General features: G+C 39.3%; 1 protein-coding gene across 5 annotated transcripts in view; it reads right to left on the bottom strand.

Annotated features, from left to right (window-relative positions):
• LOC140480385 (triple functional domain protein) overlaps positions 1-19167 on the bottom strand; it is a 588738-nt gene that overhangs the window by 342825 nt on the left and 226746 nt on the right. For all 5 annotated transcript variants that reach the window (XM_072575178.1, XM_072575177.1, XM_072575174.1 and 2 more), the window contains exon 7: positions 11974-12165. In XM_072575178.1, the coding sequence (XP_072431279.1) occupies positions 11974-12165 (192 nt within the window). The remainder of the gene's footprint in view (positions 1-11973; positions 12166-19167) is intronic.

Below are 19167 nucleotides of genomic sequence, written 5' to 3'. Positions count from 1 at the left end.
CTCTAACTCTGAGGCTGGTGATTTTCCCCACAACAGTACAGTGACTTGACTTACACATCACCATCAACAGTATTTAAACTGACAAGATCACTACATCAGATTTTTTACCAGTTGAATACAATATGAAATGGTCTTCTGATCAGGACACTTATTAAACAGAAAACAGATATTCTACAAATAGCACCCACAATTAGATTAGATTAGAGTAGATTCTCTACAGCGTGGAAACAGGCCCTTCAGACCAACCAGTTCACACCGACCTTATGAAGATTAACCCACCCAGACCCATTTACCTCTGACTAACGCACCTAACGCTATGGGCAATTTAGCATGGCCAATTCATCTGACCTGCACATCTTTGGACTGTGGGAGGAAACCAGAGCACCTGGAGGAAACCCACGCAGACACAGGGAGAATGTGCAAACTCCACACTGACAGTCGCCCGAAGCTGGAATTGAACCTGGGACCCTGGTGCTGTGAGGCAGCAGTGCTAATCACTGAGCCACCGTGCCGCCCCACTGTCAAAATACTTTATACTGATGTCAGGAAATTTGTAAAAGAGAATTTATCTATGTGAAAATATGTTCACAAATCAGTTAATATTTGGTTATGCTATATAATGCAGTTTTCTTATTGATTTCTTCAGATATGACATCAGAAATCCATAGTAGCTGTGATTAATGTTACACAACAGTTACGGAGAATGATGTCATGCAGCAATATTTCAAAAAAGCACTGAAGAAATTTTCTACCAGTAAAATAAACAGATGCAAAAGCATGATCTTATTTTGACACCAGTGCTGTACTAAAGGTCTGACTGCTGAAGATGCGTTAAACTAGAATCTAGTCTGCCTTCTCAGGTTGACAGAACAGATCCAATGAACTATTCAAAAAGGAAAGTTCAAGCAAATATTCTACATAGTGATTTTTGAGTTTCTCTCCATACAGACAAAGAAGGACACCACTTTGACTGGGATAACACACACAACCTAGGACAGGCAAAACAAAGACACACATGAGAATTCTTACAGGCATGGCATTCTAACCAGAACTCCATCAATAAACACATCGACTTAGATCCTATGTACCTTCCCTTGAAAGAAAGAACTGGAAATGACATCACCCACCTTAAGAAACCAAGACCTATAAACAGAGGTAGGACATATCACCAGCACTTCACGGGAGACTCTCACTGATGACATTACCTAGTGTGGTGACGAAATGTCTGAAAACAAATCTTCCAGCTCAGCAAGCTAACTTGCATTCTTAATATTCAATATTTTAGGCATCATCACTAAAACTGTTTATCTGGTCCTTCATGTTGTTGCTTGAGGAACAATGTTATCAGCAAATTTATAGATACATTTTTCTACTTTAGAACATTGGCTGTATTAGTTGCGATGCACTTTAAGATGCCACAAAAACATCAAATGCATGCAAATTATTTCTCAACAGAGGAAGAAAAAGGTCCTGAAGTGCTCAGACATGCTATGAGAAACTAAACAGATAGCACTAAGACAGAAAGCTAATCAGTTCTTTTATTTGATTTACATGTAAACAGAAACATTTCAAATACAGTTGCAAGTGCCAACAAAAAGAATAATCAACCAACAATTCCATGGCACAACTTCAATTTGAAATATGCCAAGAGAAGAAGGAATAAAAAATTTCAACCAGCACAAGGACAAAAATAATTCTTGACACAGAAAAATACACCAAATAAACGTTCACCATGTGCAGGGGAAACAAAAAATACATAAATGTTTAAGAGATATTTAGAAGCTGTGCAACAAGAATTAAGGTTTATTCTACTGATGAGTTAAGATAAACATCTAGCTTGCTATTTTATCTTTATTTATGTTATGATCATCTCAAACCTGCAAGATTAATGCCATTAAATAGGTGTATTAAGTATCTTGGCAACGTTTACAGGAACTCATATAAATGTCATCTAGCTGACTATGATTTAGATACAATAGATATAGCATGGTCATTGGCAATTATACTCTATTGGCAAAGTGGGTTATTAAGTCAAATAAATTAAATCTTTGCCATCAACAACAACAAAACGACAGATGTCACCTTAAAATCACTTTAGTGGGATAAAATATTGGATACTGAGCCTGTTGCTTCACTGGTATTAGATAGCTCTCATGACATCGATCACAGTAAGTCACATGATTTACTTTGTTCATCAAGATAGAAGCATTAATCTTCAAATGCAAACCATATAATTCCATTTTTAATTTAATAATTGTCTATAAAAAACGTCAAAATTTAACCTGTAAATAGGCATACTTTTTTTTATTGACTCGTCTTCGCATCCAACAGATCATCCTTAAACACTTCTGCCAATTCCAACTAGATCCCACCACCAAGAACATCTTTCCCTCCCCTCGCCTCTCTGCCTTCTGCAAGGAGTGCTCTCTTCGCCACTCCTTGGTTCACATCACACTCCCCACCAATCCACCAATTCCACCCCCCCCCCCCAACCCCTGAACCTCCAGTACCTTCTCTTATAACCGTAAAAGATGCAAAATCTGCCAGCACACCACCCCCTCACCTCCATCCAGGGTCCCAAACAGTACTTCCAGGTGAGACAACAGTTCACTACCTCTCCTCCAACCTAGTTTACTGTATCCAGTGCTCTCAATGTGGTCTTCTCTACATAGGTGAGACCAAACGTAAACTATATTATGTTTCGCTGAACATCTCAGCCAGGCTCACAAGGGCTGACTTGCCTCCCAGTCACCGCCCATTTCAATTCCCCTTCCCATTCTCTCTCCAACATGACCATCCTCGGCCTCCTCCATTGCCACAGTGAATCAGACCACAAATCAGGCAACAACACCTCTTTTTCCACCTGGGGCAGCCTACAGCCTAGACATTGAGTTCTCTGATTTCAAATAACCTCCCTTCCCAACCCCTAACTCCCTATTCAGTCCCTCCTCCTCCCTTTCATTCCACTTACTGACCCTTACTTTCAGCCACCAATCGGATTCATTCCTCCCATCAAGTAGTCAGTTCATACCCTCTACCTGTGTTCACCTCACCACTCTACCCCTCTCCCCACCCAAAAGCTCTCCCCCACTCTCCCATTATTTGCAGCTCCCCTAACCTCCACCTCCAGTCCTGAAGAAGGGTTATACCCGAAATGTTGACTTCTTTACCTCCTGATGCTGCCTGACTTGCTTATGTTCTTCCAGCCTCCTGCATGTCTACTTTGCTTCAATTATATGGCAACATTCTATGTTTCAAGTCTCAGGATTATTTAACATTTTTTTTTACAGAGAGCATTAACAATGTTTATTTTTAAGTATATTTTCAAAATTTTTAAAGTACTGTACAAATGGTGAATATAATAAATGAATATTTTAAATCAAAAGTTACTTTATGAAAAAGAGATCTCATTTCTTATAATTAGTCTCCATTAAATCAGTAACAAGAAATAAGAATAGTTGAGACAAAAGTTCACAAGAGGGGCCTTACTTAAAACAGAAAGATAGTCAGATTTGTTGCAAGAAAATGGAAATTTTATTGAGGTGAAGACAGCACAAATGGGTGATAGTAGATGTCAACTTACTTAAGGCAAAAATAAGCTACAAGATGAAAAATTGGTGAAAAAACTCAACAGGTTTGGTAGCCTCTATGGAGAGAAAACAGGTTAACATTTCAGGTCCAGTGACCCTCCTTAAGAACTGATTGTAGCTAGGGAAAGCTGGCATATATGCTGATGGTGGTGGTGGTACCTGTGCGTGAGTAAAGGATTAAGAGATCGGGCAAGACAAGCCAGGTGGACAAAAAGACAACTAGGCAGACAAATTATTGAAACCGATAATAAGTCCTAAAGGTTGCACAGTCCCCAAGTGGAAATGAGATGCTGTTCATCCAACCTGTGCTGAACCTCATTGGAGCACTGCAGCAGGCCTGAGACAGAAATGTCGACCAGGAAACACTGTTTGTTAAAGTGGCAGGTGTTATGACATGAGGTAAACCCTCCTGCTTAACTTAAATGAGCAACACAGAAAAGATTTATCCCGTGCAGTAATCTGTGAAAATTCGAGAGGCCAAGAACTATTTAAAGTAAAACTTAACAACTTTATTTATTAAAGAATAACTGAGAATAATTAACTAACAACTAGTTACAACTCCTTCCTCTAACCCATATTTTACTTTCCCCTCTACAATACTGGCCCAATAAAAATCCCCCGATTCAGATTTTTAAAACAAAGCTTCTTATCTCAAAACTTTAGATTCTTCTCTGTATTCCTGTCTTCTTTTCTTCTCTTTGGGGATTCTGCTTCACAGGTTACTGATTGATAAAGGTACCTTTAAGAGATCTATTTTTCAGGCAGTCTTTACATGTTTTTACTTGGCAGTTTTCCTCCCAATTGCTCAACTTTCCTGGTCTTATACCCCCAAAGCATCGGATTGTGTCTTGGGTTTTAAGATTGTCAAGAAAGTGAATTCAAACTGGATTGGAGTTTAAGTTTTTTTGGGGGTTTAATTTAAACTGACTGGCCTAATTCAAATCTGTTTTTGTCTCCAGGCAACCAGCTACACTAACTGTTGGACCACACGATTACATTATATCTTTTTTCAGAGCACTTGGTGCTGTCAGGTAGTTATGTTGCTTTTAACTCTCTTAAAGGTATAGTATACCAACATCTTCATAACACAGGCAATTGGAAGCTCAGGGTCATTTCTGCAGATGAAATTTAGGCATTCTTTGAAGTTATAACCCAGTCTGCGTTTCAAAATCCTTAACTCCTCTCCTCCCCATCTTCAGCATATATCTCACCTTTTTCTAGCTATCATTCACTCTGATGAGTCATCACTAGACCTAAACATAAACTTTGCTTCCTCTGCACAGATGTTGCCAGACTTAGACTCATAGAGATGTACAGCATGGAAACAGACCCTTCGGTCCAACCCGCCCATGCCGAACAGATATCCCAACCCAATCTAGTCCCACCTGCCAGCACCCGGCCCATATCCCTCCAAACCTTTCCTATTCATATAGCCATCCAAATGCCTCTTAAATGTTGCAATTGTACTGGCCTCCACCACATCCTCTGGCAGCCCATTCCACACGTGTACCACCCTCTGCGTGAAAAAGTTGCCCCTTAGGTCTCTTTTATATCTTTCCCCTCTCACCCTAAACCTATGCCCTCTAGTTCTGGACTCCCCAACCCCAGGGAAAAGACTTTGCCTATTTATCCTATCCATGCCCTTCATAATTTCGTAAACCTCTATAAGGTCACCCCTCAGCCTCCGACGCTCCAGGGAAATCAGCCCCAGCCTGTTCAGCCTCTCCCTGTAGCTCAGATCCTCCAACCCTGGCAACATCCTTGTAAATCTTTTCTGAACCCTTTTAAGTTTCGCAATATCTTTCCGATAGGAAGGAGATCAGAATTGCACGCAATATTCCAACAGTGGCCTAACCAATGTCCTGTACATGACCTCCCAACTCCTGTACTCAATACTCTGACCAATAAAGGAAAGCATACCAAACACCTTCTTCACTATCCTATCTACATGCGACTCCACTTTTAAGGAGCTATGAACCTGAACTCCAAGGTCTCTTTGTTCAGCAACACTCCCTAGGACCTTACCATTAAGTGTATAAGTCCTGCTAAGATTTGCTTTCCCAAAATGCAGCACCCCGCATTTATCTAAATTAAACTCCATCTGCCACTTCTCAGCCTATTGGCCCATTTGGTCAAGATCCTGTTGTAATCTGAGGTAACCCTCTTCGCTGTCCACTATACCTCCAATTTTGGTGTCATCTGCAAACTTACTAACTGTACCTCTTATGCTCGCATCCAAATCATTTATGTAAATGACAAAAAGTAGAGGACCCAGCACCGATCCTTGTAGCACTCCACTGGTCATAGGCCTCCAGTCTGAAAAACAACCCTCCACCACCACCCTCTGTCTTCTACCTTTGAGCCAGCTGTGTATCCAAATGGCTAGTTCTCCCTGTATTCCATGAGATATAACCTTGCTAATCAGTGTCCCATGGGGAACCTTTTCGAATGCCTTACTGAAGTCCATATCTGCCCTCATCAATCTTCTTTGTTACTTCATCAAAAAACTCAATCAAGTTTGTGAGACATGATTTCCCATGCACAAAGCCATGTTGACTATCCCGAATCAGTCCTTGCCTTTCCAAATACATGTACATCCTGTCCCTCAGGATTCCCTCCAACAACTTGCCCACCACCGAGGTTTCTTAATTTCTGCTTTTCAAATTTCCAGCATCCACAGTTCTTTGTTTTATTAAAATAAGCTATTTTTGTGAGGTAATACTAGTGTTAGGTACCAGGCCCAACCCCTCGAAACATTTCAAGAAGATAGCCCAGACCCTAACTTTGCTAGTTATTTTAAGCAGGTGTAAAGCGGATATTCCAAGAAAAATGCCACTGATCAAACCACTTAGTTCTAAACAAAATAGAATTTATTTACAAGATTACCAAATGAAACACAGTCAAAAGACAACAGACTACTGAATAACTTAACCTATCCAAAAACCCAACTGATTATACCAACTTAATAATGCTGTTCCCAATACTTGCAATCTCCAAGAACACCCCTTGGCACAAAAGGAAAAATCAAACACAGGCTCTTACAGGATGGAAGTCAGACAGAGTGTACCAGCCTGGACCTGCTTCAATGGGTCCAGGAGCTTTTTCCACATTACTTCTAAACCCAAACCAAACCAGAGTAAAGCTGGGCTGGGAGAACCACCCACTCCCCTTTCATTGTACAAGTGTTTTTCTTTCTGCCTGAGGCAGTACCTGTTAGCTATTATCAAATTGGCCCCAAAACCCTTCTACCTTAGACTTTTCGGAGTTTGTGTCATTTATGACCTCATAGAATCTCAGAATTCCTACAGTGTGGAAACAGGGCATTTGTCCCAACAAGTCCACACCAATCTTCCAAAGACTAACTCACCCAGATCCATTCCCCTACCCTTTTACTCTACATTTACCCTGTACTAATGCACCGAACCTACATATCCCTGAACACTATGGGCAATTTAAATTGGCCGATTCACCTAACCTGCTGGAGCACCCGGAGGAAACCCACGCAGATACAGAGAGAATGTGCAAACTCCACATACAGTCGTCTGAGACTAGAATCAAACCCAGGAGCTTGGCACTGTGAGGCAGCAGTGCTAATCACTGCGCCACCATGCCGCCCTCTCTGAAAAAAATGCCAAGGACAGCATAATCTTGTTAAAGGAGCAGCTTTGTCACAATAGGTACTCCCATTGTTTACATGAACAAGGTTTGCAGAGATTAACTGAAGTGAACTGTCATAACAACATTGTTACATGTTCACCTCACATGACATAATGTCGATCATTGATTCACATGTGTCTTTGATTTGCTTTAGAGAAACTGAAATCGAGCCCATTCAAGAAATACGAGTATACATCAGGACAAACCTCTGTGCGCATGGAAGATGCTAATGATCATTGTGAGTCAACATCCCTAAAAGTCTGACCCGTTGTGACCTTCAGCGTTTGTTTTCAGTACAGATTCCAGCATAAGCAGTAACTTGTCCATATGAATAAGATGTTCACATTCCTTATGAAAGCAAATTGTACATATGAGGCCGAGTGGGCACTAACAGCTGACCCAAATTTGTATGATGATGATAAATAGAGAAATGGAGAAACCATTTAGTCATAAAGTGATAGTATTCAGTGACTGATTTATTATTGAAGGGAATGAATAGTAACACCTCTCATCTACTTGGATATTATAATATTAGCTCTTGGAAGAGAAATTATATGGTAAAATGAATGCACTGCAAAATAAGTTTCAAATGTAGAGTTATTCACATTTCAAAGGTTGAATAGACTAGGCTCACACAGAAACTGGAAGAGGTCGCTGGTTAAAACAGAATTTAAATCCAAGTCCTATGAATGTGGAAAGAGTCTTGCATTAAAAAATAATTCCTTTTTCCTTTAGACCATTAGAGCACAATTTTCCAAAGTAACCACAATATTATGCAGTCCTGTTTTATTTTTTAAAAATGCCTATATTATAAATTGCAAATAATGAAGCTTCATCATACATCTCGTGTAGAATGAAAATAAAAACTTTTATTTATATTTTGAGCAGATCCATTGCTATGTATTTTGATAGTTTGAAAATTTAGAATGGTAATGGTTACTCAAAACCATAAACCGCTTGAGAATGTACTCCGCATTTGAATCAAATTTTGCCTAATTGTTTGACACTTATAAATTATTCCACATCAGTGAGATTTTCATTCAATAGGAACCACAAATAAACTTGAAAATCCGTGAAAGTCCTTGAGAGGGTGTTATGGGGGTGAGGAAGACAGCTGAGGAGCAGTTACCTGGATTCTTTGTCTCAGGAGCAGTTACACCTCTTAAGATGGGGTGTTCTGATATAGTCAGGGACAGCAGCTAAGACAGTAAGGGTACCCAGGGGCAAGAGTGTCAGCTTCTGCAATAGGTTTGAAGTTCTCAGTTCATTTGATTAAGAGCAGGGGCTGTGGAATAAGTGAGTGAAATGATCATGCATTGCAGTATAGGAAACCATTCAACTGGGGGCAGCCAAAAGGAATGTAGTGATAGTAGGGAAGAGCATTGTCAGAGGGATTGACACTGTTCTCTGTAGCAAAGAGTGCAAGTCCCAATGGCTATATTCTCTGCTCAGGGTATCTGCTCTGGGCTGGAGATGAAATTGCAGTGGTTGGGGGAGAATCCAATTATTGTGCTCTACGTGGCACCAATGGCATAGCTCGTATGAAGAGCTAAGCACCAAATTAAGAAGAATAATCTGAAAGTTAATAACCTCTGGATTACTGCCTGAGCCGTTTACAAATTGGCATAGGGTCAACAATGTTAAAGAGATGAATGCGTGACTGAAAGAGAAGAGAGATAAATGGGTTCCAGTTCACAAGGCACTGGCACCAATGTTGCAAAGGTGGGATCTGTACCACTGAGATGGTCTACACCTAAACTGTACTGTAACTGGTATTCCTGCAAACCTAGTGAAGGAGAATGGATTTTAAAGTAAATTGTAGGGGCCAGAGCCTAAATTTGGAAAATTGAAGTGATCGGAGTGGGGAAAAGACAATGACAGAAAAAGACAAAGAATACAGATCTAAGAATAAATCAACAGATAAGACTGGAGGTAACAATAATTTTAAAAAGGACAATACATACAGCATTTGAAACAAAACTAATAAACTAGTAGAAAAAAAAATTGAGATAAATAAGAACGCTGTACAAGCCATTACTGAGATATGGCTGCAGGATAATCTAGATTGGGACCAGAATATTGAATGGCATGTGATATTTAGGAAGGACAAGAGTTAGGAAAGGATGGAAGAAAAGATATTAACACAACAGAGGGGCAGGATTTAAATTCAGGAAACTAGAATATTGAAGCATTCTTGGTAGAGATGAGGAACCATAAAGGCAAGTGGTCACTTGTGAGGGTTCCATAAAGATAACAATTACTACATGGGATATCAAGGAGGGAAACAATGAAAGCTTATAGAAGGGTACAGCAATTATCATGGGGGATTTTATCTTACATACAGACTGGAAAAATCAGATGGGAAAAGTAGTTTAGATGAGATATTTGTTCAATACTTTTGGGTTAATTTCTTAGACCAGCATGTTATGGCACTAAACAGACAGCAGGGTGCACTTGACCAGGTTTCGACCAAGGAAATAGGTTTAATACCGGCCTCATTGTGAAAGTGCTCCTGGGTAGAGTGACCTTAAATTATATGTAAAATTCAATCTCATTAAAGGGAAGAAGTGTGGTCCAAGGCTATCATTTTGAGTTTAAACAAGGGTTATAATAAAGGCATAAAAGCAGAACTAGCTTTGATGCATCAGCAATTTAGGTTAAGGAATAGGTTAATAAAGAGGCAGATATTTAGGGGATACTCCAGAAATGTATAATTTCAACAAAAACGTTATAAGAGACAAAACTACCATCTGTGTTTTACTAAAAGAGTCAAAGACAATATTAAACTCAAAGACATACAATTGTGAAAAGATAGATTACAGGTCAAAAGATTGGATTGGACATTAAAAACAAAGAAAAGAATTACTAAAAGATTTGTGGGCGGCACGGTGGCACAGTGGTTAGCACTGCTGCCTCACAGCGCCAGAGATCCGGGTTCAATTCCCGCCTCAGGCGACTGATTGTGTGGAGTTTGCACGTTCTCCCCGTGTCTGCGTGGGTTTCCTCCGAGTTCTCCGGTTTCCTCCCACAGTCCAAAGATGTGCAGGTCAGGTGAATTGGCCATGCTAAATTGACCGTAGTGTTAGGTAAGGGGAAAACGTAGGGGTATGGGTGGTTTGCGCTTCGGCGGGGCGGTGTGGACTTGTTGGGCTGAAGGGCCTGTTTCCACACTGTAAGTAATCTAATCTAATCTAATCATTAATAAGGAGGCAGAAGTTAGAGTTCAAGAAAATGTTAGGGCAAAACACCAAAACAAATAGAAGTTTCTTCAGGTATTTTAAAAAGAGAGTTAACAGAAGTATGACTGTTATAAAATGAGTCTGTAATTGGTAATGGAGGATAAGGAGATTGCAAGTGAATTATAAGGAATATGGAAATACGACATGCTATCCTATTGCAACATACAAAGTTACAAGGGAATTTGACTGGAGAGGTTGTTTCCCCTTATGGGAAAGTCTAGGACCAGAGGGCATAAATCTCAGAATTAGGGTTGCACATTTAAGTCTGAGAGGAGAAGGAATTTATTCTCTTGAAGGGTAGTGACTCCGTGGAATTCTTTACTACATGGTGCAGTTGAGGGTGCGTTGTTAAGAATATTCAAGGCTGAGATCAACAGAGTTTTAATCAGTAAGGAAATCAATGATTATGAGGGAAAAGGCCAATGGGTTGAATGGACTACTTGTGTCCCTATATTTAATGCTTTTATAATTGAACAGATATTTTGCGTGGTTTTCACTAGAGTGGACACAAGTAACATCTCAAAGATAGCTTCAAATCAGATGCTGAAAATGGGGGAGGAGCTCCAGAAAATTACAATTTCCAGGGAAGTAGCATTGAATAAATCAAAGTCACTGCAAGTTGACAAGTTGCTTGATGGATTTCATCCTGTGGTCTTAAAGAAGTAGTTAGTATAACAGCTGTTGTCTTGGTTTTAATCTTCCAAAACACAGTAGATTTAGGGAAGGCTCCTCAAGGTTGGGAAATATCTAATGTAACTCTTAAAAAGGGATGGAGATAGAAAGCAGGAAATTATAGGCCAGTTAGCTTAACATCTGTCACAAGGAAAATGTTAGAATCTATTTTTTTATAGAAATGTCATAGCAGGGCACTTTTATAAGGTAATCAGGCACTGTCAACATGGTTTTGTAATGTTTAACTCACTTACTGGAGTTCTTGAAGAAACAGCTTGGGCTGTGGATAAAGAGAAACCATTTATTTAGATTTCCATAAGGCATTTGAAAAGGTTATTGGGGAAAATAAAAGCTTGTGGCATTGGAAGTAACATACTGACATGGACAGAATAATGACCAGCTAACAGGAGGCAGAGAGTAGGAATAAATGGATCCATTTTCAGGCTGGCATGATGTCGTGCATGGTATGCTACAAAGATCAGTACTGGGGTCGCCACTGTTTGCAATTTATATAAATGATTTAGATGAAAGAATCAAAGATATGGTAGTTAAGTCTGGTGATGACACAAAGATATGTAAGAAAGTAAATTGTGAAGAGGACATTAAGAGCCCACAAAGTAATACATATAGGTTAAATGCATGTGCAAAGATCTGGCAAATGGAGATTACTAATCTGTTTGTCCAAATAAATTTTTCTAACTCTACAAGAAACCTATTCATAGCACAAAATTTACACAAAGTGTTTAACAATTTAATTACTTCTGGCGCACTGACCATATAAACAGCAGTTATACATACTGACAGCATTTACTGACCTGTTCTGCCTTCTGGTGAAAGACAGCAGACATGTCAAGTAAGGTGCTACGTTCATCCAGTGCTGCTGCAAATGCCTTCCACTCCAGCTCCAACTGACTGGCAATCTGTTTGATTTGCTGAGAGGCATAATGGTTCGATTCCAGTAAACGATTGGCCACTGACATTATGCGATTGATGTTTACATATACATTCTTTGGAAAAACACAAAAAAAGTTTGTCAAATAAACAATCTAGTACCCAAATAGGTGCAAACTAACCTGAAATGAATCTTAACATTCAAAAGTTTATGCATTCTGAAAGAATATGAAAAGGCAGGGAATTTAATTGTCAAATGTAAATTTCTTTTTGGTTAACTGAAATTGACAAGATAGACAAAAAGGCTACTTAAACATTTTATCATACAGTCCAAACAACCTTTCTTCAAATTAGCAATTTAAGTAGTTAGTGTTAGAACGCAACAGGTTTTCTCTGAAAAGACAACTGTGTTTTGCAGTAAAGTCAAATATTTAGAACACCTCGCCACTGTAATCGTGCTAATGCAGTCTGAACATCCACCACAACCACATAGTCTGTCGGTCATAAGAAAGACCAGAGGCGAATATTAGGAATTATTGCCATGTACCCTTATAATGGCTCCCTGCTAAAACGATTCAAATATTTGCAGAATATCTATTATTATACAAAGAAAGTAACAAGTGTAATTCCAAGTTCCAAGCTGTGCATTGAAAGAAAAGAGCACATTCTGATTGAAATTTAAAAAGTAATTATTACAATTAAAATTACTAAATCATTTTGAAAAGCCTTACAGCAGTAGGTGGTGCTGTAGAAATAACCGTACATGGCAGATTGAAAACAACGCGAAAAATTATTAGAGTACAAAATATTATCTTTTGTGATAAACAGCTGTTGCCTCCCATTTATAATCAACAGTACCATTTCCCAGAAATTAGAGAACACAGAAACAAATTAAGAGAAAACTAGGAGAAAGAAAGTACAGAAAACCAAAAGATGACAAAACATATGGGACAGAGAAAATAGTCGGAAACAAGCAAAAAATGGTTTTACAAACACCATTAAAATAGAAAAAATAGAGCAAAACGTATAAGGCAATGAAGTTACATTTTCCGTTATACGTTTTGAATGTTACTATTTATTAACCACAATCTGCTTATGATGTCTGAGTGCATCAGTATTGTACCGTATTTCAATATTCTGACAGTCCATCCCATTTCTAACACATGCACTCTACTATCTAATTAGAATGTCAACCACAACAGTACACGTGCACATTTAGTTCAATTTAAAACAATCTAGGGATGGTAATTATACTTTATGGCTCTAGTTAAGAGAGGTTTTTTTTAACCAAAGTAGCCTAAGTTCCAAGTTAAAGCATAAGTATCTAATTTGACATTATAATTTATGTACACTAATATCAATCATGTGGTTTGTTTTATTCATCCACAGGGCGTGGGTATCAATGGTAAGGCCAGCATATAAAGCTTATCCCGAATTGCCAATTGGAAAAAATGTAATAGTAACCTTGGGGGAAAAAAACAAAGTTCTTACAGTTTTACCATTAAACATCCAATTCTTCTTCTATTCTCTCCTAAGATTACTTCCTGCTTCTCTCCATTAAATTTTATCTGACCAATCTACTAACCTATGTATTACTGGAGATGTTTCCAATTCTCTTCACAAGTAAATTATTTATTTGGAAATACGAGAGAACATGCACACGAAAGGAGAGAAAGGAAGAGAAGCTATGGAATGAACTAAAATCTCTTGGAGACACCATGTTTACATCTCCCTAAACCAAAAGATAAACTTTGGTTGGCTATTTTCTTCCAAGAGGTAATTTTCTATCCATGCTGGCATATTCCACTCCACTCCACTCAGTTATTTACTCTAAGAATTCTAACACCTGTACATAACTCATCTTTACAACTCCATAATAGTTATCTTTAACTTACATCTTTACAATTTGACAATTATTTTGATAGCCACTTAGTCATACAAATGTACAGCACTGAAACTGACCCTTCAGTCCAACTCGTCCATGCCGACCAGATATCCTAAATTAATCTAGTCTCATTACAGCATTTGGCCCATATCCCTCTCAACCCTTCCTCATGCCTTTTAAATTTTGTAATTCTACTAGCCTCCACCACTTCCTCTGGCACCTCATTCCATACATGCACCACCCTGTGTGTAAAAAGGTTGCACCTTAGGTTCCTTTGAAATCTTTCCCCTCTCACCCTAAACCTATGCTATCTAGTTCTGGACACCCCAACCCCAGGGAAAATACCTTGTCTATTTACCCTATCCATGCCCCTCATGATTTATAAACCTCTATAAGGTCACCCCTCAGCCTCTGATGTTCCAGGGAAAAAAGCCCTAGTCTATTTAGCCTCTCCCTATATCTCAAAGCCTCCAACCCTGGAAACATGCTTGTAGATCTTTTCTGAACCCTTTCAAGTTTCACAACATCCTTCCTATAGAAAGGAGACCAGAACTGCACACAATATTCCAAAAATGGCCGAACCACTGTCCTGTACAGCTGCAACATGGCCTCTCAACTCCTATACTCAATGTTCTGGCCAATAAAGAAAAGCATACCAAGTACCTTCTTCATTATCCTATCTACCTGCGACTCCACTTTCAAGGAACTATGAATCTGCACTCCAAGATCTCTATGTTCAGCAACACTCCCTAGGACCTTATCATTAAGTGTATAAACCCTGCCCTGATATTAACCTTTATCAATAGTAAAGTTAGGCTGACATATGATTAACTGCTTTATACCTTTTGTGGTCAAAATTCTTCTCTCTGGCTTTTACCATTTCATAATGCATGAATTAAGGTCCAGTACCACAGAACAAGACAGGTTTACAACACAGGAAGAAAGTACTCAACTTAAGCTTTCTACAAAAAGTCAAAACTACTCCCATTGTCTCATGTCTCCGCAAGACGCCGTCCTCTTTACTGAACATTTAACCAAATTTCCTTTTAAAGATGTAGATCATAAAAATTCATTCTGATAAAATATATCTTGCTCCCCAGTAGTTGCATTTTTATTTCTCCTCATTGTCTTTAATGAGGATCTGTAAATCATGAACACTGATTTCATAACAAAAGAAAGGAAGATGAGAAATAATAAGAAATAATAAATAAGAGAAATACAGAAAAAATAAGACTCCACTAACCTGGGAAAAAGATCTTTGCTATTTAACCCATCTATGCCCCTCATGATTTTATAAACCGTGGTAAGGTTACCCCTCAGCCGCCGATGGTCCTGGGAAAATAGCCCCAATCTATTCAGCCTCTTCCCTTGGCTCAAACCCTCCAAGCCCAGCAATAGGCTTGGAAATCTTTCCTGCACCCTTTCAAGTTTAACAACATCTTTCCGAAATAAGGGAGACTAGAACTGAATGCAGTATGCCAAAAATGGCATAACCAATGTCGAATACAGCAGCAAAATGACTTCAACTCCTATACTCAATACACTGACCAATGAAGACAAAATGTACCGAGCATCTTCTTCATTACAGTGTACCTGTAACTCCACTTTCAAGGAACTATGAAACTGCACCCTTTATTCGGCAACACTCCCCAGGGCCCTACTGTTAAGTGTCCAAGTCCTATCCTGATTTGCCTTACCAAAATCCATAAACTAACATTCATCAAAATTAAACTCCATCTGCCATTTCTTAGTCCATTGGTCCATCGACCCATCTGATCAAGGTCCCGTTAAACTGAGATATTCTTCTTCACGGCCCACTACAGCACCAATTTTGCCATCCACACTAAATGACTTCAGGCAAACTCAATCCTTATGACGTCAGCATCACATCTGCCTTCATCTGTTACCATTTATTCTAACTAGACGAACATTGATTTATTCCAACGTGATAATTCACTCCAGTTTATTTCAATGTATTCCTTGTATTGTTACAGAGGGCTGTGTCTGGGTGGGATGTACTTTGGAGGGCCGAATTGGACTCGACGGGCTAAGTGGCCTGTTTTCACGCTGTAAGGACTCTATGATTCTAATTATTGTCTCAATTTTTCAGAGGTTTGAGCAGAGGGCGTTGGGAGTGTTCATACTCAATCTGCACACTCAAATTCTGGATTTTACTTCAACAATATTCTGAAGAGTTTCTTTTGATCTGCCAATACTGTCATATTCTTGCCTCCAATTTTTACTCTGGCAGTACATCTAATTCTCTGAAAATTTATTATGTGTACAGACCTCTCATAATTCTGAGAGCATCTATAAAATCACCACTCAACATTATCTTCTCCAAGGAGACAGCCCCATGTCTCTAATCTATCTACATAACCTAGGGGCCGGGTTTTAATGAAAAGTCTAATGATGGATATAAAACTATTTGGCTTGTCATAAAAACACATCAGGTTTAACAATGCCCTCTAGGCAAGGTTATCTACTGTCCCTACCTGGTCTGGCCTATATGTGACTCCAGAGCCACAACTGTGCCCTTGGAAACGGACTCTCAAAAACATTTACGTCAAACTGCAAAGTGCTCTCAAAAGAGACCTGAAATCATTTGGGATGCATCTAGGTTATGGAAATAATAACAGCAAACTCAGGAGGGATGATTCTGCAGAATCCGTGCTGTAACAATCAGTGCTTGGTCCACTGCTTTTTGTCATTTATGTAAATAATTTGGATGTGAATATAGGAAGAATGGCTAGTAAACTTGCAGATAACATCAAAATTAGTAGTATAGTGGACAGTGAAGAAGGTTACCTCAGATTACAAAAGGACCATGATCATATGGGCAAATGGGCCAAGGAGTGGCAGAAGGTTTACTTTAGGTAAATGTGAAGTGCTGCACTTTGGTAAGGCAAATCAGGATAGAACTGAAACACTGGGAAGTGTGCCCAAACGAAGAGACCTTGGAGTGCAGGTTCAGAGTTCCTTGGAAATGGAGTTGCAGGTAGACAGGGTAGTGACGGTGGTTTTTTTGGAATGCTGTCCTTAATTGGTCGGTGAATTGATTATAGCACGTCATGTTGTGGCTGTACAGGACATTGGTTCGGCCACTTTTGCAATATTGTGTTCAATTCTGGTCTTCCTGCCACAGGAAAGATGTTGTGAATCTTGAAAGTGTTCGGAAAATATTTACAATCCTCCAGGGTTAGAGCTGTAGAGAAAGGCTGAGTAGGCTGGGATTATTTTCCCTGGAGCTTCGGAGGCTGAGTGACATTACAGAGGTTTATAAAATTATGAGGGACATGGATAGTGTGAATAGCAAAGGTCCTTTCCCCAGGGTAGGGTAGTCCAAAATAGAGGGTGTAGGTTTAAGGTGAGAGATGCAAGAGTTAAACGGGACCCAAGGGGCAACCTTTGCACACAGAGTGTGGTGGGTACATGGAATGAGATGCCAGAGGAAATGGAGGAGAGTGGTACAATAACAATATTTAAAAGGCATCAGCCTGGGTACATGAATAGGAAAGGTTTAGAGAGAGTTGGGCCAAATGGGACTAGATCAGTTGAGGATATCTGGTCAGCCTCGATGTATTGAACCAAAAGGTCTATGCTGCACATTTCTATAACTTACTAACCATTCCTCCTATATTCATATTGAAATCATTTATATAAATGTCAAAAAGTAGCGGACATAGTACCGATACTTGCAGCACACCGCTGGTCACAGATCTCCGGTCCAAAGATCAATCCTCCATCACTACCCTCTGTTTGCTACCTTCAAGCCAATTTTGTATTCAAATAGCTAGCTCTCCCTGGATTCCATGTGATCTAACCTTGCTAACCAGTCGACCATGCAGAACCATGTCCAATATCTTACTGAAGTCTATACAGACCACATCCACTGCTCTGCCTTCATCAATCCTCTCTGTCACTTCTTAAAAAAACTCAGTCAAGTTAGTGAGACATTATTTCCCACAAACAAAGCCATGTTCACGTTCTCCAATCAGTTCTTGTATTTTCAAATACATATAAATTCTATCCCTCAGAATCCCTTGCAACAACTTACCCACCACTGATGTCAGGCTTACCAGTCTATAGTTCGTTGGTTTTGCCTTACCACCTTTCTTAAACAATGGCACCATATTAGCCGTGATTCCTGATAAAGGGTTTATGCCCGAAATGTCAATTCTCCTGTTCCTCACATGCTGCCTGACCTGCTGTACTTTTCTAGCACCACACTCGCGACTCTCATCTCCAGCATCTGCACTCCTCACTTTCTCTACATTAGCCACCCTCCAGTTTTCTGGCACCTCGCTGCTTGAAGAAATTTCTCTTCATCTTAGTCTTAAACAGACTCTCCCATATCCTTAAACAGTGATACCCTGATCATTGAAAAAACATTGTTCTTGCATTTATCCTGCATGGTCCTCTTAAGATTTTAGAAGCTTCTATGAGATCCCTCCCGCCTTCATTCTTCTATACACCCGTGAATATAGTCCTAGCCAATCCAGTCCCTCTTCATCCTGATTCCTGAGATGGCAGTTTTGTGACTGGAAAAAGAAACTCTAACTAGAAGGGTTCAAAATTGATAAGGAATGACTGCTGGTAGACTGTTGGTATTTAAAGTTCACAAGACACTGGAATCTAATGAAATGTATCCAATGCATTTTAAAGAAGTGAGAGTATTAGTTGGAGGGGCACTGACCATAAACTTTCAGTCTGCCTTAGATGCAGGGCAGATGCCAAAGGACTGAAAAACTGCAAACATTATGCAACCTTGTTTCAGAAAGGCTGTCAGGATTGGCCCAGCAATTACAGACCTGTAATGAACAGTTGTTTTTTTAAACTTGGTACAAGTATACACTGGACATCCCAAAAAGTCAGTATGACAATCACTGTTTTTCTTTTTACAGATTAATGATCCACACTGGGATACTCAAGGCACAATTTAAAAATATACACATTGTATAAAACTTGGAAGAGTTGCGAACAATGAAAACAGTGATAAAGTTGATGAATAATTATATCAAACTTATTATCCAGAAGGTTCTCAATGTTGACAGTACTAGGTAGTCTCAATAATATGCTTTGAATATAAGCATGAAAATCTGCAACTTTTAAACTGCTTCTATGGTAACATTTGGTTGCAGAACTGTGTATATCAGTGGAGGCGCCCAAATAGTTGGTGCGCCTCATACATATAAAATGTGTCTAAAACTATTTAAAATTGAAAAGCGTTTGA

The sequence above is a fragment of the Chiloscyllium punctatum genome, chromosome 8, assembly GCF_047496795.1.
Source record: "Chiloscyllium punctatum isolate Juve2018m chromosome 8, sChiPun1.3, whole genome shotgun sequence".
Lineage (NCBI taxonomy): Eukaryota > Metazoa > Chordata > Chondrichthyes > Orectolobiformes > Hemiscylliidae > Chiloscyllium > Chiloscyllium punctatum.
This window is presented reverse-complemented; position numbering and strand designations above follow the sequence as displayed.